The sequence below is a fragment of the Nycticebus coucang genome, chromosome 11 (assembly GCF_027406575.1).
Source record: "Nycticebus coucang isolate mNycCou1 chromosome 11, mNycCou1.pri, whole genome shotgun sequence".
NCBI lineage: Eukaryota > Metazoa > Chordata > Mammalia > Primates > Lorisidae > Nycticebus > Nycticebus coucang.
In genome coordinates, this window is record NC_069790.1 from 27,251,355 (window position 1) to 27,274,125 (window position 22,771).

A 22,771-nucleotide genomic window follows, 5' to 3' on the forward strand; every position below is an offset into this window, starting at 1 on the left:
CCAATTTCTTTTTCTCCCTATACTTGTATTCTAGTTGTTTCAAAGTTATATCATCAAAAAACACTATGACAACCAAGAACTTTACGGGATACTCCTGATCTAGTCATTTCTTGGCACTTATTATAACTGCCAGGCTGGGAATAACTCCATGCATATGACACTACCTAGTTTATAAATGATTGGGCTTCATTACATATTTTAAAAGCACTACAAATGTCCCCTTTGTTATGTGTGTTTTGATATATATAAGTCATACATTAATTCTATGAGGTAACTATCATTACCTCTATTTTACACTTAAGGAAACTGAGGCTCAAAGAAGTAAAGTAATATTAAACTAGTAAGTCCTGGGGTCAGAATTAAAATATAAGCTAAGTCCTTGGCCTTTTTCCTAAAGTAGAATCGTACCAAAGCACATGAACCGTTTCAGACAACTTTTAAGTTTTAAACACTGAAGCTGGGGATGACTATATATTTAGAGAAGTCCTCAGGACTGGTCACAAGTTTAACTCTTCTGGAATTAGTAAGCTGATAAAAAACTGGTATGAGAAGTGAGCAAACACTGAGTTGCTTATACAGTTTAAAATAGCCCTGTCCAAAAGTTCTTTCTGCAGTGTAAGAAATTCTTTCATTTGTGTTGTCCACAATGGCAACCATTAGCCATATATAGTGTGAAAGTAGCACTTAAAATGTGGCCAATGCAACGGAGAAAGTGAATTTTTAATTTAACTTTCGTAAAATATGAAACCTTAAAATATATAGTAAATAATGAATATACATTTATAAACTAGTTACAAACTTCTATTAATTGGTATTTCACTGATAGCCTCTCAAGCTGTTAAAATTTCTGCTGTCCAAAGAAATTACTTAAAATTCAAGCAGCCAAATATGCAAAACCAAAATATTCAGCAGGTCCAAGCACAAATTCATAGTTACTGCAGATCAAGACAACATGAAGGTAAAGAAAAAAAAAAAGCAAACAGCCAAAATTCTTAAAAAAAAAATTAAAAGAATAAAAAAAACCCAACACCAAATCAACAAATAAGACTGAATTTGTTAGAGGCAGCCCAAAAACTCCATGCAAAAATTTCATAATCATCACAACTTTATTTTCAGATCAAGCATCCAAACAGGTATATGATATTTTCAGCAAAATACAATGCCAAGCACTATTATCGATCAGGCATTTTACCTGAAGACTTATATTTTGTTCTTGAACCCTCAATGATAGCAGTAGAAAACAAAAGCGGCTGAAATGTGAAATAACCCCTAGAAATCAAGAATTAAAAAAATTCACAACATTAGTAAGAAGCAATTACTCAAAGAATAAAAAGTTGGGACTCATCACCTTTAATAATAAATACTTGCACATATTAAGTTGTCTCTAACAGGTTTAAAAGAAGTTAACATCAATAATTTGGATGACAGATCCATGAGTTATTACTATACACAAATGTAAGGGAGTTTAGAAATGATATTTAACAAAAAGAAGTTGTCATTTTCAGTGTAAGATATATATGCGTGTATTAATAAAAACATGGGAATAACCTTTATTAATCTGTCTAAAACCTGAAGTTTCTGGTCAGTGTCAGCTTTTACTCTTTTTTGAACTTTATTTTTCTATTTCAACTAAAAATTCTTAACTTCTCTGCCTAGATGTCATTGACAATTACTTTACTAATTCTTCTTTAGTTTAAGGATAACTAAGAATTAATTATTAAAACATAGCTATCCTTTATCTGTATTGTTAGAAACAATATAAAATTAAGATTAATTCCTGAAAGGAAATGAATTTATAACTCTTTCAATGAAAGTCTGTAAACTTGGGAATATCTGGGAAGTCAACATTTGGCACACTCTCAAGGAGAATATAGCTAAAATAAAATAGAACCAAACCTATAAACTCTAAAAGCTAAAATATATGAAAGACATACTAACTCCAACTTAGCTTTCTTGAGCTTTTTTGCTCCTACCATGCCTTAAAAAGCTAACTCAGGATTAAGCATTTATAAATTAAAAACCTAAAAGCTGAAACTAGTCATATAAGTCACCTAAGAAATTATTAGATTGGCATATTATTTCTCAACCATCAAATCAAACTAAGATAATTTTCCTATGCCACTCCCTATCACAAATCAATAAACTAAAACCCCAAAACAATCACACTGATTTGCTAAATTCTAAACAAATGTTTTCTTAAATTAATTGTCCATATAAATGAGGGGAAAAAAGATTTTAAAACTGCTGAACTGGGCAGTGCCTGTGGCTCAGTGGGTAGGCAGCCAGCCCCATATACCGAGGGTGGCGGGTTCAAACCCGGCCCCGACCAAACTGCAACAAAAGTTGCAATGGGCGCCTGTAGTCCCAGCTACTCGGGAGGCTGAGGCAAGAGAATTGCCTAAACCTAGGAGTTGGAGGTTGTTATGAGCTGTATGACGCTGTCTCTATCAAAAAACAAAACAAAACTGCTGAATGATTATAAGAATAGAATAAATTATACTTAGAACTAAAATTTTAGGTTCATTTGTCTTGAATCACTACAAAGAGAAAAACAATACTCCTGAAAAAACAAAAAAAAATCCTCATCTGATTCTCAAGCTTAATTCTATTACATATATTTAAAATTAGATGTATTTACTGAATCATGATGTATGTAAGGCAATAAAAAAGGAGCTATAAAATCTGGGTAATATGGCTCAGCGTCCATAGCTCAGTGGTTACGGTGCTGGCCTTATACACTGGGGCTGGCAGATTGGAACCCAGCTTGGAGCCTGTTAAACAACAATGACAACTACAACAAAAAATAGCTAGATGTTGAGGTGAGCGCCTGTAGTCCCAGCTACTTGGGAGGCTGAGGCAAAAGAATTGCTTAAGCCCAAGGTTGCTGTGAGCTGTGATGCCACAGCACTCTACCAATGGCGACATAGTGAGACTCTGTCTCAAAAAAAAAAAAAAAAAATCTGGGCAATATGATGTAGTAAATAAAATAACCCACAAGTATAACTTACAGACAGTTCCAAGTTTGAATCCCAACTCTTCCAACTGATTTAGAAATAAAATATGAATAAAAGTACCTACTCTCATAGGATAGTGGTAAGAATTAACACATTGATTCCACATTAGAAAAAAAGTTTTTTTCCTTGGGGTCATGGTGTTTTATTAGGTCAAGTTAAGTCAAGAGATGTGTGAGCTGTATCTAAGATATTCAATACTAACATGAAACCAATATATAAATAACTATACACCCACATGAAAGAAAAAAACACAAATACAGTCTAGCAAGGGGAAGGGGAGGAGAGACAGGGGAGAGGGAAGGAGGGAGGGAAACTGGGGAAAGGAGTGGGGGGACTTGGCCAAATCTCACCTAAGGTGCACAATGTTAGAGTATTCAGCACACCCCCTGGATGAAGGGCTCGACTACAACTTGAACTTTACCTTAGAATTGAAAACAATATAACCTAACATCTGTACCATCATATTAATTGGTAATAAAAAAATTTTAAAACAAGAGATGTGTGAGTTATATATGCTTCACGAGGCCCTGGCCTCAAAACTAGGGTTAGTTAAATACAACTCACATGGCAGTTAATACGTTAAATAACACCTCTCAAATGTTTAGCATTGATACCTAGCACAGAGCAGGTATGTTCTGAATCTAGTTATGTGATTATTGGCAAGAAGGATTCTTTGAGTTTGTTTTTTGCAATCTGAAGTGGTAATAATGATAAAACTTGCTCTACTTGTCTCTTAGGATTAATGTGAAGATCTAATGAGATAATGCAAATGACGGCCGTCTCATGGAAAAAGAATAGGCTGAAACACTGGACAAGTCACAAACCTCTTTGAGCCTCATTTTCTTCAAATAAATTGAAAGTCATAAAACTCATATTTCACATGGTTTTAATACTGATGATTAAAAATAAAGCTAATAAATGTGAAAATATTTAAAAGGCATTAACAAATATTAGCTGAATATAAACAAAATTTTACTAAGTACTGAAAAAAACCAAAAAATGTCAATTCAAACAGTATTACAGTATGCAACAATACATAATATATGTTACATCAGAACTGTCAGGCCTGGCTCGGCGCCTGTAACTTACGCAGCTAAGGCACCAGCCCCACACACCAGAGCTGGAGGGTTAGAATCCAATCTGGGCCTGTCAAACAACAATGACAACTGCAACCAAGTAATAGCTGGGCATCGTGGCGGGCACCTGTATACCCAGCTACTTGGGAGGCTGAGGCAAGAGAATCGCTTAAACCCAGGAGTTGGAGGTTGCTGTGAGTTGTGATGCCACAGCACTCTACTCAGGGCGACAGCTTGAGGCTCTGTCTCAAAAAAAAAAAAAAAAAACTATCAGGCTTACAAAGTCAGATTCCATACACAGTTATCATTTTGATAACATGAAGTTAAGAAGGAGTATCACAATGTTCATGGCTTGTATATTGCCTTTGTTGAAGCTAAAATATAAGGCTCTTTCTCTTCCTCTAGAGGCTGAGAGATAATTAACAGGATTATTGATAAATACTACACAAGGGATACAAACTCAAAAGCCTCAACATATAGTTCATCATCTTAACTATTTTAAAAATGACGAGCATAATTGTTGACAATAAAGGCCAAGTTGGCCTTGGTTTTAGGGATTGTCAGAGAATGGAGGCAATCTGGTACATGTCCTCTCTCAAAGGCAGCTGCTACTAGAGCAAAATGCTATATAGAAATGAAATCCCAGTGCAAAAGCTGAAAATTTAGGTTTTTAGGTGAATCTTCTCATTTCCAAATAGTAAAATTTGACCCTATGTAAGCTAAATAAAACAGGCCTGAGTCAGATGTAGCTAAGCTTTGCAACTTCAGTATAAAACAAACGGTAAATTCCATGACAGAAAGAAGACCTCGTAGGTTTTGCTTATGTCAACATGTAGCATAGTGTTTTGCACACAGTAAATGCTAATAAATACTTTTTGAACAACAGATCTCAGGAGACTTAGGAAAAATACCAAGCAACAAAAGTGAACAGCCAATGGACAGAGAAAATGCCCAAAAGCCACATAGTTGTTGTTGCCAATGACCTGGGCACTCTGACTATTTGCAGTCTTGGTGACAAAGCTGAGGTGAGATTTTTCTTTTTTTATGTACACTAATTTCTTTATCAAGGAGGTTCATATCAGCCAACCGATCAAATGCACAGAATGTATGTCTTCAAAAAAACACGAATGATGTCCAGACACTTCCACAGAGAACCATCCTAAATGATTTGAAATGTTATAACTCTAGAACAGTGGTTCTCAACCTTCCTAATGCCGCAGCCCTTTAATGTCACGACCCACAGGTTGAGAACCGCTGCTCTAGAACATGAAGTGGGGAAAGTCTCCTAAATTATTTTTTTCTGAAACAAGTATAACATTGATTCTAAGACAAAAATATTATCCCCAAAACTCATCCAACTTCACTTTTCAAAATTCCTAAACACATTCCCGCACTCTACTAATAGTAAAACATTAGGAATGGTTCCCAATGAAGTAAAAAACAAGCCAAGAATGTCAACTACTATCTTAACATGTTCTAAAAACAACCAGATAAAAGAAATTTGAGGTACAAAAACTAGAAAATAGGAGCTAAAATGATCATGATATGTAGATGATCTAACTGTATGCAATGAAAACCAAAGACAGTGAAAAACTATTATCAAATGAGAGGTAAGCACAATATTAATAAGGGAAAACAAAGGTCACCATACACACAAATAACGGTTCTCAACCTGTGGGTTGTGACCCATAGGAACTGTATTAAAGGGTCACGACGTTAGGAAGGTTGAGAACCACTGTGTTAGAAGAACCATAAGAAGGATAAATACATAAGAAAGATAATACATAGGCATAAACAAAATAAGACATATCTAATGCTCTAAAAGAAGCCTTAAGACCCTAGTAAGGGAAATAAAAGAAAAATTAAACAAATAGAAACATGAACTATATCCTTAGATAGGAAGACCTACTACCAAATGTTAATTTTCCAATGGTAATCCATAAACTGAATGTGATCTTTATTTAAAAACCAACATAAATTTTATTTTAAAATTAGACAAGATAATTCTAAAGTTCATAGAGAAAATAATCAAGCATGAATGGACATAGAAATTTAGAAAAAGAAGAAAACGGAGGGAAAAATGGATGCCTGGATATTAGGACATAGTGTAAAGCTACCTTAACTAGAAGAGTGAGACACTGAAATAGGACTGAATGATCAGATCAATGGAAGCAAAAAACAAGTCCAGAAAGAGATCCACATGCCTATAAGAATGTGATATGACAAGAATGGATTTCAAGTAATTAGAATACATGAAAATTTTTCATTCTCATGAAAACAAAACAATGAACACTTACATACATATACCTTTTTATTTATCAGATTTGCAATGATCAAAAAATGTAATACTACATAAACCAGCACTCTCACACTGCAGGTGGGAATTAAAATAGGCACAGAATATCTGGATAGGAATCTGACAAATAATTATCAAAAATACAAATGTACACACACCCCTGGCCAATCAAGGCTTCAAGGATTATAACCCATAAAAATACTCACACATATACAAAATACCAGGAATAAATGAAAACTTCATCCCCGTACAAGGTGGATTTATCTATTTATTTATTTATTTTTTTTGTAGAGACAGAGTCTCACTTTATGGCCCTTGGTAGAGTGCGGTGGCCTCACACAGCTCACAGCAACCTCCAACTCATGGGCTTAAGCGATTCTCTTGCCTCAGCCTCCCGAGCAGCTGGGACTACAGGCGCCCGCCACAACGCCGGGCTATTTTTTTTTGTTGTTGTTGTTGCAGTTTGGCCGGGGCTGGGTTTGAACCCTCCGCCCTCGGCATATGGGGCCGGCGCCCTACTCACTGAGCCACAGGCGCTGCCCTCAAGGTGGATTTATCTACCTACGTACAGTTCATCTATCTGTGGCTTATCCACCTATGAAATACAAGGCAATTGTAAAGAATGATGAAGCTCATGTAGAACAACTGCCAGCATATATTACGGAAAAAAACTCAAGGTTCAGAATTGTGTACAGCATGGTATCACTGTAAAGTGTGTGTGTGAAGAATATATGTATCTTCGTTCGCATATGCACTAAGTATCATACGAAACTGGTAGTACTGGCTACCTCTGAAAAGGGTGACTGAGGAAAAGAAGACCTCACTGGATATCCTTTGTATCTCTTTGCTTTGAAAGCATACAAACATATTACTATTAAAAAATAAAATTAAAATTTATTAAAAGAAAAGAAAGGAGCAAAGATAGGCAAATGCAACAAAAAGAAATGACTTTGGGGAGACAAGTCTCCCTGGGTCTCTCACTCATGTTTCTGCAGAGAACAGCCTAGGAAGACAGACATAGTATTAACCCCCCGAACTGCAAAAGGAAAGACATGCCTACTTCCCAAGACAAAAGATTCAGTTTCCCTAAGCTCAGGGTTCCTCTTCTGCCATATAACTCACTGAATATACAGACGTCACCTGGCCTTCTTCCAAGCACCATGTGGGAACTGGGCTTAAATGACTGACAGAAGAAAATGGTGATATTCTAGCTACTTTTACTGCTGTTGAGTAAAAAAAGTTCTTTGATTCTGACTCGGGGTCTTATGTCTTCTGTTGGAATCTATGAAACTGTGGCAGGCTAACTTGTTAGCCCACAAGTAGGGTCGAACCCTTCACAGTAAGTGCATATCAAAACAATACTCCATAAAACACAATACATGGGATAGAGACAAATACTTTATACCATAAAAAGATTCAATCAAAAATGAAAATAAATCATATATATTTGTGCAAATAACACAGCTATGAAATATAAAAGCTATAAAAAACTAGCATTTTCTAGGCAAACATCACCAAAACAAATTAAGAGACTTTAGACATGAGAAAATGATAAAACCAGACATAATGAAGAAACAAAGTTCCTAAATTTATCAGACTATATAGACCAAACACAAGCAATAATACAGAATATTTTAATAATACAACCAAACTCAACTGACTAGAAGTACATATACACACACATATTTTTTCTAATACATACATATATATATATAAATCATGCGTATACATGTATTTTAAAAGAGTAAGATGTTTTTACTCTATAGAAAACATACACGCCTCTCTTACAGTCATAATTAATAGAACTCAACGATGTACCTGGTCACAAAAAATAAATAAATTTCAAAAACAGAGATATGGGCAACTTCTCTAATATCAAGATCAAAATGACACCACATTATACATCTCCTTGCCCTCCCAAAATTTATCTTTGAAATTATGAAACATTTTTCTAATTAATCTCTGGCTCAAAGAGGAAATCAAAAACGAAAATAGAAATTATTTAGAAATTAACAGAATTGTTCATATTAAAACCTTAGATAAACTAAAACTATTATAAGAAAAATATTTCTATTCCTAAAATATTTCAATTAAAGTTGAAAGACTGAAAAGAAATTAACTAAACAGCTTTAGTAAGTACTTATAACTAATTTTCTAGTTGAGTACTCCCAAAATTAAGTTGAGAAGTAGTAAAACAAACTTCACTAAGGAAAGACTGTCAAAGGTCAATCTTTAAAGGTAGAATGGTTTCATGATAGAATTAAACCTACTATGAAAAGAAAAGTACTTTTTGAGCTATTCAAATCATTTCAGATCAAAGATGGAAAGCTTTCCAATTCATTTTATCCACATAATCTTTAGCTGTACATAACTGTGGCTTTAATGTTTTAAAAGAATGATACCCCGTGATCTGAGTTAAATCTAGTAACATAAGAAAGCAATACAATTCAACTGAACATTAGAAACATCAATAAAAAGGAACAAGTGTATTTAATAAAGTTGTTTTTTACCTTCAGTAAAACAGAAAGATGAAAAAAATGATATATACACAATAATGATGATTTCCCCAAATTCAAAGCAGCCATCTATTAAACTGAAACACTTAAAACACACATGAACAAGCAGACATGCCCACTGGTACCACTACTACTATATGCTGTTTGTAAGCTTCAAATTGATATAATAAGACAAAAAAACAAAACATGCATAAGCACTTAAAAATATTACCTTTATGGGAGAGCAAGATGGTGGCCAAGTAACAGCTTCCCTGCAGGTAGGCACCCTGAGTCTGGGGAGATAAGACTCCAGGCATCTCTGGAGGGATCTGCCTATAAACATCCCTTTGAGGACACAGGGATTCAGTGAGAGACTTCTGGACCCCAAGAGTAGGACAAAAACAGTGGAAAACTGGCAAGTGGTTGCATGTTTTAGATCTGTTTAATCCCGCCGGCAGCTGTAAGTACAGCAGCAGGGAGACTGCAAACTGGAAAGGCCTTACCTGTGAACTGTTTTGGTGTTTTTGGACTTGGCGCTCAGTTGAACGGCCTTGGGGAGAGCTTGGGCAGGAGTGCAGAGAACTTTGGGCGTTGTCTAGGACCCCAGACTGAGCTGCTGAGTGGGACGGAGCTAATAATGTTCAGCTATGGGCCGCAGTGAGCCACTGTGAGAGAACTGCCTCAGCAAGCTCTGCCCTCAGGGTTCCAGAGCAAGGGTAGGGCAGGAGCTAGTAATATAGTGACAGAGTAGCCTAAAGGTGGGGTCTGAGCTGCCCTACAGCCTTAACCCTCAGGGGCAGAGTGAGACCGGTTTTGACATACTGGTAACTGGATAGCCACTTCAGCAGTGATCCCAGTGACAAGCACTTTCCCAGGACAGTTTCTGCTTAGGCAAGTTTAGAAGTTTAAAATGCCTTTTAAGAGAGCTGAAAAGACAGGTAGGGTCTCCACCCTGTGGGATTTGAGAAATCAGCAGAGGCCTCCAGTCATATCAGCATTGTCATTAACATCTCATAACCCAGAAAACCACCTGTTGCCCAGACAATATTCAACAAGATATATATACTGCTTTGTTCTTGGGTTTTTGCATTTATTTCTTTATTTGTTGTTGTTTTGTTTTTTAATTTCAACCTTTTCCCTACAGATATTTTTTTTTCTACATTTTTCTAGTTTAAATACACTTACTCAATGCCTTTTTCAATAATTAGAACTTCATTTTTTGCTAGTGTTTCTACCCATATCATTTGGTTTTTCACTCAATTTTATCCTGTAAAGTTTTCTGTTTGCTTGTTTTGGTTTGATTTATAGCATTTTTGTCTTTCCTCTCTATTTGGTGGAGGTGGGGTACTGTGTCTGATCAGATTAGCAAAGAGCTGCTGACCTCAAGGGAACCACCCAACCAGGCACCGCCAGAGGTTGGGTTTTTTTTTAAGGTTGTGTCAAAGTACCCTACTGTACACCTATATGGCTGTGTCTCCCTCTTTCTGTGCCTCTCTTCTTTTTGTCAATATTCATTCATCATGATCAAGTAGGCTTCATCCCAGGGATGCAAGGCTGGTTTAACATACACAAGTCCATAAACGTTATCCACCGTATTAACAGAGGCAAAAACAAAGATCATATGATTCTCTCAATAGATGCAGAAAAAGCATTTGATAAAATCCAGCATCCTTTTCTAATTAGAACACTGAAGAGTATAGGCATAGGTGGCACATTTCTGAAACTGACTGACGCTATCTATGACAAACCTTCAACTAATATTTTACTGAATGCTTTTCCTCTTAGAACTGGAACCAGATGAGGTTGTCCTCTTGTCACCTTTACTATTCAACATAGTGCTGGAAGTTCTAGCCAATACAATTAGTCAAGACAAGGAAATAAAGGGAATTCAAATGGGAGCAGAGGAGGTCAAACTCTCCCTTTTTGCTGACAACATGATCTTATACTTAGAGAATCGCAAAGACTCAAACACAAGACTCCTGGAAGTCATCAAAAAATACAATAATGTCTCAGGATATAAAATCAATGTCCACAAGTCAGTAGCCTTTGTATACGCCTGTAACAGTCAAGATGAGAAGCTAATTAAGGACACAACTCCCTTCACCATAGTTTCAAAGAAAATGAAGTACCTCGGAATATTCCTAACGAATGAGGTGAAGGACCTCTATAAAAAAAATTATGAAATCCTCAGAAAGGAAATAGAGGATATTAACAAATGGAAGAGCATACCATGCTCATGGATGGGAAGAATGAACATTGTTAAAATGTCTATACTTCCCAAAGCAATCTACGTATTCAATGCCATTCCTATTAAAATACCAACATTGTACTTTCAAGATTTGGAAAAAATGATTCTGCGTTTTGTATGGAACCAGAAAAAACCCCATATAGCTACGGCAGTTCTCTGTAACAAAAATAAAGCTGGGGGCATCACATACCAGATTTTAGGGTATACTACAAAGCCATACTGGTCAAGACAGCATGGTACTGGCACAAAAATAGAGATAGACACTTGGAATCAACAAGAAATAAAACTAACATCTTACAATCACCCAACCTTCGATAAACCAAACAAGAACATATCTTAGGGGAAAGACTCCCTATTCAATAAATGGTGCTGGGAGAACTGGATATCCACATGTAAAAGACTGAAACTGGACCCACACCTTTCCCGACTCACAAAAATTGATTCAAGATGGATAAAGGACTTAAATTTAAGGCATGAAACAATCAGAATTCTCAAAGAAAGCATAGGAAAAACACTGGAAGATACAGCCTGGGGAAAGACTTCATGAAGAAGACTGCCATGGCAATTGCAACAACAACAAAAATAAACAAATGGAGAGAAGGAATTGACTTGAGAGCAAAGCCACCACCATGAGCCTCCTCAACAAGCCCAAGAGTGAGATAACCCCAGAGGAGTTACGGAAGTGGGAGGAAGTAGAATATAACACTGGTCTACTCTCTGTGCTCACACAGTCAAGGTCAACACCCAAGTGCTTATTAATTGCCGCAATAACAAGAAACTCCTGGGCTGGGTGAAGGCCTTTGATAAGCACTGCAACATGGTGCTGGAGAATGTGAAGGAGATGTGGACTGAGGTCCCCAAAAGTGGCAATGGTAAGAAGAAGTCTAAGCCAGTGAACAAAGATTGCTACATCTCCAAGATGTTCCTGCATGGGGACTTGGTCATTGTGGTCCTCCAGAACCCACTTATTGCTGGCAAATAGGGCCCTTACCGACAGCATGCTCCCCGGTCCTGTGAAGGCCTGCTCTTTGTGATGGGAATAATAAAGCCCTGTGTGTTTTTTTTCTAAAAAATAAACAAATGGGACTTCATTAAACTGAAAAGTTTCTGTACAGCCAAGGAGACAATAACCAAAGCAAATAGACAATCTACACAATGGGAAAGGATATTTCCATATTTTGAATCAGACAAAAGCTTGATAACTAGGATCTATAGAGAACTCAAATTAATTAATGTATCAATGGGCGAGAGACATGAACAGAACGTTCTCTAAAGAAGACAGACGAATGGCTAACAAACATATGAAAAAATGTTCATCATCCCTATCTATTAGAGAAATGCAAATCAAAACCACCCTGAGATACCATCTAACCCCAGCGAGAATGGCCCACATCACAAAATCTCAATACTGCAGATGCTGGTGTAGATGTGGAGAGAAGGGAACACTTTTACACTGCTGGTGGGACTGCAAACTAGTACAGCCTTTCTGGAAGGAAGTCTGGAGAAACCTCAAAGCACTCAAGCTAGACCTCCCATTTGATCCTGCAATCCAATTACTGGGCATCTACCCAGAAGGAAAAAAATCCTTTTATCATAAGGACACTTGTACTAGACTGTTTATGGCAGCTCAATTTACAATCGCCAAAATGTGGAAACAGCCTAAATGCCCACCAACCCAGGAATGGATTAACAAGCTGTGGTACATGTACACCATGGAATACTATTCAGCCATTAAAAAAAATGGAGACTTTACATCCTTTGTATTAACCTGGATGGAAGTGGAAGACATTATTCTTAGTAAAGCATCACAAGAATGGAGAAACATGAATGCTATGTACTCAATTTTGATATGAGGACAATTAAGGACATGGTGGGGGTGAGGGAAGGGGAGAGCAAAGAGAGAAAGGAGGATGGAGGGGAAAGGAAGAGCAGAGAGCGCGAAGGAGGGAGGAGGGTGGGGTCTTGGTATGTGCCATACCTTTTGGGGGTAAGACACGACTGCAAGAGGGGCTTTACCTAACAAATGAAATCAGTGTAACCTGGCTTATTGTACCCCCAAGAATCCCAACAATAAAAAAAATAAGTATATTGCCTTTATTTGCAGATGACAATTATATAGCTAGAAAATCCAAGATCTCGCTTAAAACTAATAGCTTCCCTTTAAAAAAGAAGTTCACCTGGTAGAAACAAATGCCATTTGTAACAATAACAAAAGTATAGAATACTAAAAATAAACAAGTTTAACGCTGAAGATATAGGTTCTATCTCTGTCTCTATTCAAATACATGTAGAGACAAACCATATTCCTGCACAGGACTGAAAAATTTAACAAAAAAAAAAAACAAAAACAGTATTGAGCAAAAGATATAGTGTACAACTTTTTCAATGATTTAATAATAGAGTCCAGCTAAGTCTTATTTTAGTAAATAATAAACCATACTTTATATTCACTCATGTGTACTCTGTACATAATATAATAAATGTAAAATATCTGAAATTATAAGCTAAGATTTCATAACTTAAATTCTTGCTATGAGAACTCCAAAATATAAAGCCTATTAAAATTAACTCACATTTTCCCTCTAAAACTTGCAGAAGAGAAAATTACATCTTTTGTTTCTGGTGCTAACAATAGGAACTCTCATTTCTCTAAATCCTTTTCATACACTTTTTCAATGTTGATAATAAACTAAGATTATGTATTTCAAATTATACAGGTACCACGCACAGTATCTTTTGATGTGTCCTGGGGCTACTTGAAATCAAGAAAGCACATATGGCTCATTAGAAAATTTGGGGAAAAAGTTCTTTTATGTTCCAACAAAATGAGAGTGCTATAAAAAAATTTTCTCTGGATTAAGTGTCCAGATTAAGCTTTTACTCTTCTGTATAGATTTTATTTATTGACAGATTCATTCATTCACTCCACTATTTTTATTAGTATAGACTTGGATATATTTATTTTATAATTTAGGTTGTAATCCAACACCAATTTTGTTGCTCAAATTGTTCCAGCTTTGGCCACTGGGAGCTCTTTGTTTGGTTCCTATGTCCAAATAAAACGTCTTCATGCTTTTCCTTGCTTGAGCATTTCCTTGCTTTCAGACACTGTAAGGTACTCCAGACTCACCTCGATTTTCTCTGCCTCAGCCCTAAAATCAGCCATTCTGCAAAAAGCCTGGTTCCTTAACAAGAGAATGATGTTAAGAAAATCTTGACTTGATATCAAAGATTTTTGAATTATAGAAACAGGCCTCAAGCGTAAAAGCCTTACAAGGAAAAGAGGAAGAACTGAAGAGAATGCTAAAGAGGAGAGTTTAAAGGAATTAAGATGAAAGGAGACACAAGTAACAATAATCCAGAAGGTGCTGAGAGGTCAAAAAGTCTGGAAATCATGAAAATCAGCTGAGTGGAAAATGGGAGGAAATGAAACAAATTTTAAGCATAGTATAAATATTTAAATGGCAAAAACATATCTAGAATATGTTTTTATTATTATATTGCCTTAATATACTTAAAATGTTGAGAGTTAAAAATACCACCCCCCTCCAACCTCCCCGAAAACAAAGCCACTGTGTTAATAATGCCCTCCTAGAAACAAAACCATTCAGTAGTTTGAAAGATCTGTCTCAAGGCCACCTCTGAGGCAAATCCAGGGCCAGAACTATGAATTATCAGGGCAAATGTGACTTAGTGAGGCAGTTAATAAATGACTGCTGAAAAAATATTCACAAGTCATTTCCTTAATAATTCTCTCTAAAATCTTTCTTGAACTCAATGTAATATTCAATGATCCCTTGTAACATCTTCACTCTCCCCTTTTGGAAAAATCCTAAAGAAAAAAAAAATCAAATTCTGTAATGTTTATATTTTGCAAAGAAACACATCCCTAGCATATTGTTTAAGAGCAGGGATCTCTTTACCCTGGAACTGAGTCCACTGCCCACCCTCAAGTTTCCAGCTATCAGTAAACAAATCTCCCCATTCTGTTACAATGCATCTAATATTTGCCTGTCTTCTCCCACTACATCACCTAAACCCTGCACATGTAAAATATTGAACCAATATTTTATATTTCATTTTACAGCCCTAATTATCATTATAGCCCTAATTTATCTTTTCACCTTCTAGTCTCTTTTATCATTTTCTCATACTCCCAACTACGCCTGCCTCAATTACTTTTAAATATGCTCTTTCTCCCCAAATCTTCATCCTTCCAAGGCCTAAGTGTCTAAATAAAGACTAATTTATCTTTACTGTATACATACACACAAAATAATTTTGTGAAAAGGTAAAACTGTTAGCAGATGTGGGCTGAGTCCTAGCTTTGCTCCTTAATAGAGGAAACAAAAAAAAAAAGAGAGATAAATGTGAAAAACATTTTATTAATATTTGTACTACAATTCCTTTAAGATGAGATTTTATCAACACCACACCTTAACCAAAATAAGAACTGTCACCCGGGGGAAATGCTTTTTCAAATTGAGGATGGTGGGGCGGCGCCTGTGGCTCAAGGAGTAGGGCACCAGCCCCATACGCAGGAGGTGATGGGTTCAAACCCAGCCCCGGCCAAAAAAAGAACTGCAAATTGAGGATGGCTATGTTTTATTTAGTCACTTGCACTGTTTTTTTCTTCTGATTTCTTCATAAATTCAAGCAGGTGGGCGGTGCCTGTGGCTCAAAGGGGTAGGGTGCCGGCCCCATATGCCAGAGGTGGTGGGTTCAAACCCAGCCCTGGCCAAAAACTGCAAAAAAAAAAGGCTCAATAAATTCAAGCAGGCTTTCTTGGAATGTTAGAATGACACAAATCAACGTTATCTAGTAATAGAAAGAAAAAGAGACCCTTTATAATGGCAGGTTTTTTTACAGAAAGATCTATGAAATGATGACACTAAGAACCAGTAAATGAAGAAACAGAACTCATCCTCCTTCTGAAATGTTATTAACGGTATCAGAAATGGAATCTGAAACCTACTTCATGCCTTAGACATTTCTCAAAACTTCCTCAGCGAACCAAATAATTTTAATTTCTCTCCTATGCACATTCTTTTTTTTTTTTTTTATTGTTGAGGATTCATCGAGGGTACAAGAAACCAGGTTACACTGATTGCATGTGTTAGGTAATCGTGCAATCGTGTCTTGCCCCCCAAAGTGTGGCACACAACAAGGCAACACCCACCTCCTTCCTTCCCTCTCTCTGCTCTTCCTTTCACAACCCCTCCTTCCTTCCCCCTCTCTGCTCTTCCTTTCCCCACCCCCACCATGTCCTTAATTGTCCTCATATCAAAATTGAGTACATACGATCCATGCTTCTCCATTCTTGTGATGCTTTACTAAGAATAATGTGCTCCACTTCCATCCAGATTAATATGAAGGATGTAAAGTCTCCCTTTTTAAAATAGTATTCCATGGTGTACATATACCATAGCTTGTTAATCCATTCCTGGGTTGGTGGGCATTTAGGCTGTTTCCACATTTTGGCGATTGTAAATTGAGCTGCAATAAACAGTCTAGTCCAAGTGTCCTTCTGATAAAAGGATTTTTTCCCTTCTGGGTAGATGTCCAGTAACAGGATTCAGGATCAAATGGGAGGTCTAGCTTGAGTGCTTTGAGGGTTCTCCATATTTCCTTCCAAAAAGGTTATATTAGTTTGCAGTCCCACCAGCAGTGTAAAAATGTTCCTTTCTCTCCATATCCACACCAGCATCTACAGTTTTGAGATTTTGTGATGTTGGCCATTCTTACTTGGGTTAGATGGCTATGAGGATGACATAGCATTTCTCTAATAATTAGGGATGATGGGCATTTTTCATGTTTATTAGCCATTCGTCTGTCTTCTTTAGAGAAGGTTCTATTCATGTCTCTTGCCCATTGATATATGGGATTGTTGGCTTTTTTCACGTGGATTGTGTTCTCTACAGATCCTAGTTATCAAGCTTTTGTCTCATTCAAAATATGCAAATATCCTTTCCCATTGTATAGGTTGTCTATTTGCTTTGGCGGTTGTCTACTTAGCTGTACAGAAGCTTTTCAGTTTAATTAAGTTCCATTTGTTAATTTTTGTTGTTGTTGCAATTGCCATGGCAGTCTTCTTCATGAAGTCTTTCCCCAGGCCAATATCTTCCAGTGTTTTTCCTAAGCTTTCTTTGAGGATTTTTATTGTTTCATGCCTTCAATTTAAGTCCTTTATCCATCTTAAATCAATTTTTGTGAGTGGAGAAAGGTGTGGGTTCAGTTTCAGTCTTTTACATGTGGATATCCAGTTCTCCCAGCACCATTTATTGAATAGGGAGTCTTTCCTCTAAGATATGTTCTTGTTTGGTTTATCGAAGATTGGGTGGTTGTATTTAGTTTCATTTCCTGGTTTTCTATTTGATTCCAAATGTCTATGTCTCTATTTTTGTTCCAGTACCATGCTGTCTTGACTACTACGGCTTTGTAGTACAGCCTAAAATCTGGTATGGTGATGCCCCCAGCTTTATTTTTATTACTAAGAACTGCCTTAGCTATACGGGTTTTTTTCTGGTTCCATACAAAATGCAGAATCATTTTTTCCAAATCTTGAAAGTACAATGTTGGTATTTTAATAGGAATGGCATTGAATAGGTAGATTGCTTTGGGAAGTATAGACATTTTAACAATGTTCATTCTTCCCATCCATGAGCATAGTATGTTCTTCCATTTGTTAATATCCTCTGCTATTTGCTTTCTGGGGATTTCATAATTTTCTTTATAGATGTCCTTCACCTCCTTTGTTAGGTATATTTCTAGGTATTTCATTTTCTTGGAAGCTTTGGTGAAGGGAGTTGTGTCCTTAATTAGCCTTTTATTGGCATATACAAAGGCAACCGATTTGTGGACATTGATTTTATATCCTGAGACATCACTGTATTTTCTTGATGACTTCCAGATCTTGTGGTTGAATCTTTGGGGTTCTCTAAGTATAAGATCATGTCATCAGCAAAGGAGAGTTTGACCTCATCTGCTCCCATTTGGATTCCCTTTATTTCCTTGTCTTGCCTAATTGTATTGGCTAGAACTTCCAGCACTATGTTGAAAAGTAATGGTGGCAGAGGACAACTGGTTCCAGTTCTAAGAGGACAAGCTTTCAGTTTTTACTCCATTCAGTAAAATATCAGCTGTGGGTTTGTCATAGATAGCGTCAATCAGTTTCAGAAATGTGCCACCTATGCCTATACTCTTCAGTGTTCTAATTAGAAAAGGATGCTGGATTTTATCAAATGCTTTTTCTGCATCTATTGAGAGAATCATATGAACTTTATTTTTGCCTCTGTTAATACGGTGGATAACGTTTATGGACTTGCATATGTTAAACCAGCCTTGCATCCCTGGGATGAAACCTACTTGATCATGATGTATGACTTTTTTGATGATAAGCTGTGATCTGTTGGCTAGGATTTTGTTGAGAATTTTTGCATCTATATTCATGAGTGAGATTGGTCTGAAATTCTTTTTAGTTGGGTCTTTTCCTGGTTTTGGCATCAGGGTGATGTTTGCGTCATAGAACGTGTTGGGGAAGATTCCTTCCTCCTCAAATTTTTTGGAATAATTTCTGCAGTACAGGAATAAGCTCTTCCTTGAAGTTTTGATAGAATTCTGGTGTGAAGCCATCTGGACCAGGGCATTTTTTTGTTGGAAGCTTTTTTATCATTTCTTTAATCTTAGTGTGTAGCAGCCCGTATAGCCTATGGCTAAGAGAAGAGAGAGTTATAAGAAATACCTGTATAGCTGATTAATGGAACACCTTGGTGGAAAGGGCAGGGGGAGTGATTTAGCTTTCCTAAACAAGCATGAGAGCTTGCAAGACAAGAGCAGTGGTGAACTGGCAGTCTGTACACCTGTGGCGTTGAGAGGCACAAGATCAACCGTATATTAGGCTGGAGGAGAAGGCAGTCAGGAGCATGTGCATTCTATCACGGACACGCTTACTCTGACTCTGTCTCCTCTCCTGCCTGCAGAATGCCAGCACGGCATCTCTCTGCTGAAGATTATCAAGCTCTGTTAAAAACTAAGATCTATCTTTCTAAGAAGAGTGCTTTACTCTAAGACTCTCTCTCTCTCTCTCTCTCCAGCTAAAGTAGATAGCCCTCATGCACCTAACAGACCTGAGCAAGAACTTAGCGGTCCGCGTCCGGAACCCAGGTAAGCCGGGCCCGAGACCTGGCCAGTCTCGGGCCCTGGCAAGTGATGTCAGGAATGAGATGGACACCAGTGCATGAAATTGGTCTGTTCAGAAGCTCTATTTCTTCCTGGCTAACTCTAGGGAGAGGGTGTGATTCCAAACATTGAATCTGTATATTCCAAATATACATATATATATATTCCTGTGAATCTGTGATTCCAAACATTGAATCTCATTTCCTTCACATTGTCAAATTTCTGGGCATAGAGTTTCTAGTAGTATTCAGAGATAATCTCTTGTATGTCTGTGGCATCAGTTGTTATTTCCCCTTTATCATTTCTGATTGAGGTTACTAGAGATTTTACTTTTCTATTTCTAGGTAGTCTGGGCAAAGGTTTATCTATTTTATTTATTTTCTCAAAAAACCAACTCCTTGTTTCATTAATTTTCTGAATGATTCTTTTGTTTTCAATTTCATTGATCTCTGATTTATTTTGGAGATTTCTTTTCTTCTACTGGGTTTAGGCTTAGATTGTTCTTCTTTTTCCAATTCCATAAGATGGCTTGTGAGTTTGTTGATGTGCTCTCTTTCCGTTTTTTTAATGTAGGCATCTAAAGTGATAAACTTTCCTCTCAAAATGTACGCACATTCTTTTAAGTAAGCCATAAAGAAAGAATTCACCTCAACATAAACACATTTATCCATGTTCTTTTATACAGCATTTTAATTTCTGTACCGAATATGAAAGGGTCTCTGTTTCTACAAAGATTAATTTCACCTAGAATTCCAGTAAGCAATCTGCCTATCATCAAATTGATATTTTAGATGTCAGCTATGTAGGCTACCATGTTGCTTATAAAAAGTAGGAATACTGTATATTTTTCCATTAAACTATAGCTTTAAATTGTTACATTACACACATATGATAGCAAGAAGTTTTCTAGTTATCCTCCTACCCTCTATATCTTTATATATATAGAATAGGAAGTAATTTCACACAAGACTTTTAGACTTCTAATTTGACATTAAACTATGGGATTTTAAAACAAAATTTCCAAAGAATTTTAGACTTGCTAGCATGTTCGATAATAGGGCACCTATTCTATGTTTTTCTCCCAGAGGTAAAGGTAATACTTCTTAGTGATAACAATACGTCTTGTTTACTTAGCACTCACTGCCTGTGAAAAACTATACATAATTTCTCATTTGATTCTCACAATAACTCTGTGAAGACAGATAACTATTTCTAGTTCCATTTTTTATAGGACGGAAAACCAAGACCATGATTATATTGCTATTAAGTGACAGAATTGGGATCTGAACTCAATAAGCTGAATTTCGAGTTTGTACTTTGTGCCATACTTCATAATTTTTTAAACACAAATAGGTGCTACTTTTGGGTAGTTATGTGTTTACAAAAGGGCAGATAAATTGAATTTAGTGGCATAAAAAATGGGCTTACAATTTTGGCAACTGGATGAGACTGTAACTATGATAAAGTTTCTTATTAAGACTGTTTCTGATCTATTATTTTTATAAAGATCAGCTAAATTTCAAATTATTTCACAAAGCAAGCAGTACTTTAGAAATATTAATGCAAGTGAAACAGTGTAAATCATTGTTTGGGTCATTACATTAACATTTGTCTCTTTTTGTTAGGTATCTGATTTATGGTTTATAGATTAGGTATGAATATGGGCTTACTTCTATTTATGTCAGTCATGATTACTGTGCTCCTTCATCCTTCAATCTCAGAATTCCTAGTTTTCTGCAATTCTAGAAAGTTCTCTGCATTTCCTTACAAATATTGTCTTTCCCCAATTCCATCTCTTTATCTGAGATTACTATGCATATACATGGTGGATGTTCTCTTTCCTGGCTGGATGCTATGTATCCCTCTCTCATTTTTTCCCTCATTCTCTTTGTTACATTCTATATCATTTCCTCAGACCTATTTTCACTAATTCTCCTTGCAGCTCTATCTAATCTGCTGCTTAACCTATTAAGAGTTCAATTTAAATATTTTTCAAACCTTCCCGTTCTTTATTCACAATGTCCTATTTTTCCCATCTCCTGTTCACCCTGTTATAATTTTAATAATCTGAAAATAAACATACTAATTTCTAAAGTTCTTAGGGTAATAATTCTAATCACATGTACTCTTAATGCTTATATATTTGTCATTTTTCTTTACAAGTTCACCTTTAATAGAGACTGTATATTTCTATAGGAATCCTATGTGGGTTTACTAAGTTTTCCTTTTGTTTTTGCCAAGCTCTTCTGGGATATCACCTGCTGTGAGATCAGTATGGTATGAGGAATTTGACACTTTCTGTTGCCTTTAATTTCATTACATGGATGATAGTCAATTTGTAGTATTAAAAAATCACTCTTCACTTCAATACTGCCTCACAACGTAATCTTTATGAAGTCACTGAAAATTACAACTGATTCACATTTAAGTTAAAACTCAACCACAGAAACCTACCATAGAAAGCAAAGTTCACACATACTCTGGCAATGATACCTTATACCTTCTTATTTAAAATCTTGCTAAGAGGATAGTAAGTTTCCTTCTCTCTCATTTTATAAAACTTCAATTATGAGAGACATGACAATTTCAGAAAGCATCCTGAATTCAGAAAGATTAAAATGTGTGTGTATGGCCAGGGACGGTGGCTCACACCTGTAATCCCTGAGCAGCACTCTGGGAGACTGAGGAGGATGGATCCCTTGAGCTCAGGAGTTCGAGACCAGCCTCAGCAAGAGAGAGACCTCCGTCTCTATTAAAAATAGAAAAATGAGCTAGGTGTTATGGCAGGTGCCTGTAGTGCCACTTAGGAAGCTGAGGCATGAGGACAGCTTGAGCCCAAGAATTTGAGGTTGCTGTGAGCTATGATGACGCTACAGCACTCAACTCCAGAGTGACAGAGTGAAATTCTATCTCAAAAATAAAAATAAAATGTATGTATGGAGAAATCTTAAAACCAGGAAAATGTAATATATAAGGCAGAAAGCAAGCTTTTAACTTAAAATAGTCATATCTCAGCTGCCTAGAAGGCCACATTGTATCTATAGAGGACAAAAATATGCTCTTTCATACAAATAAACTATATGGGAATTCAGATCATTAGAAGGCTGCATATGCACACTTGTAATCAAGGTGATACTAGCAGAAATAATCACATCCGCAATATTTGGGTGAGTTTGAGAAGATAAATTCTCTTACGAACAGCACAGAAGTTGGAATCCTTTTTCCTTACTTTTATTGAAGAACAAGTTGCCTTCCAATTGACTCAAGCTTTCTTTAAATATGTTTACTTTAACAGAGTAATAGTTGTATCTCACTCTGTACACAGTTGGTCTTTTCTTTCAGATGATTTTGAACAGCTCTGCTTTGATTCACTACATGAGCTTATCATTTAACTCTCAGGATACAACTTTATTTCAAGTCACTTGTCCTCTATGTACACATACACACACAGTACCAACTACAAA

At 36.4% G+C, this 22,771-nt stretch overlaps 1 protein-coding gene and 1 pseudogene across 2 annotated transcripts in view; one reads left to right on the forward strand and one right to left on the reverse strand.

The window, feature by feature from the left end:
• Positions 1-22,771, reverse strand: part of ZNRF2 (zinc and ring finger 2) — a 121,708-nt gene that overhangs the window by 25,053 nt on the left and 73,884 nt on the right. The window contains exons 3-4 of one of the 2 annotated variants that reach the window (XM_053608390.1): positions 4,130-4,332; positions 1,199-1,269 (exon numbers count right to left, since the gene is read on the reverse strand). The exons of the other annotated variant lie outside the window; for it this stretch is intronic. Coding sequence (XP_053464365.1) covers positions 1,222-1,269; positions 4,130-4,332 — 251 coding nt within the window. The 3' untranslated portion in view covers positions 1,199-1,221. Of the gene's footprint in view, positions 1-1,198; positions 1,270-4,129; positions 4,333-22,771 lie in introns of those variants that run through there. 2 annotated transcript variants of the gene reach the window in all.
• Positions 11,759-12,111, forward strand: LOC128598122 (small nuclear ribonucleoprotein Sm D2-like; annotated as a pseudogene).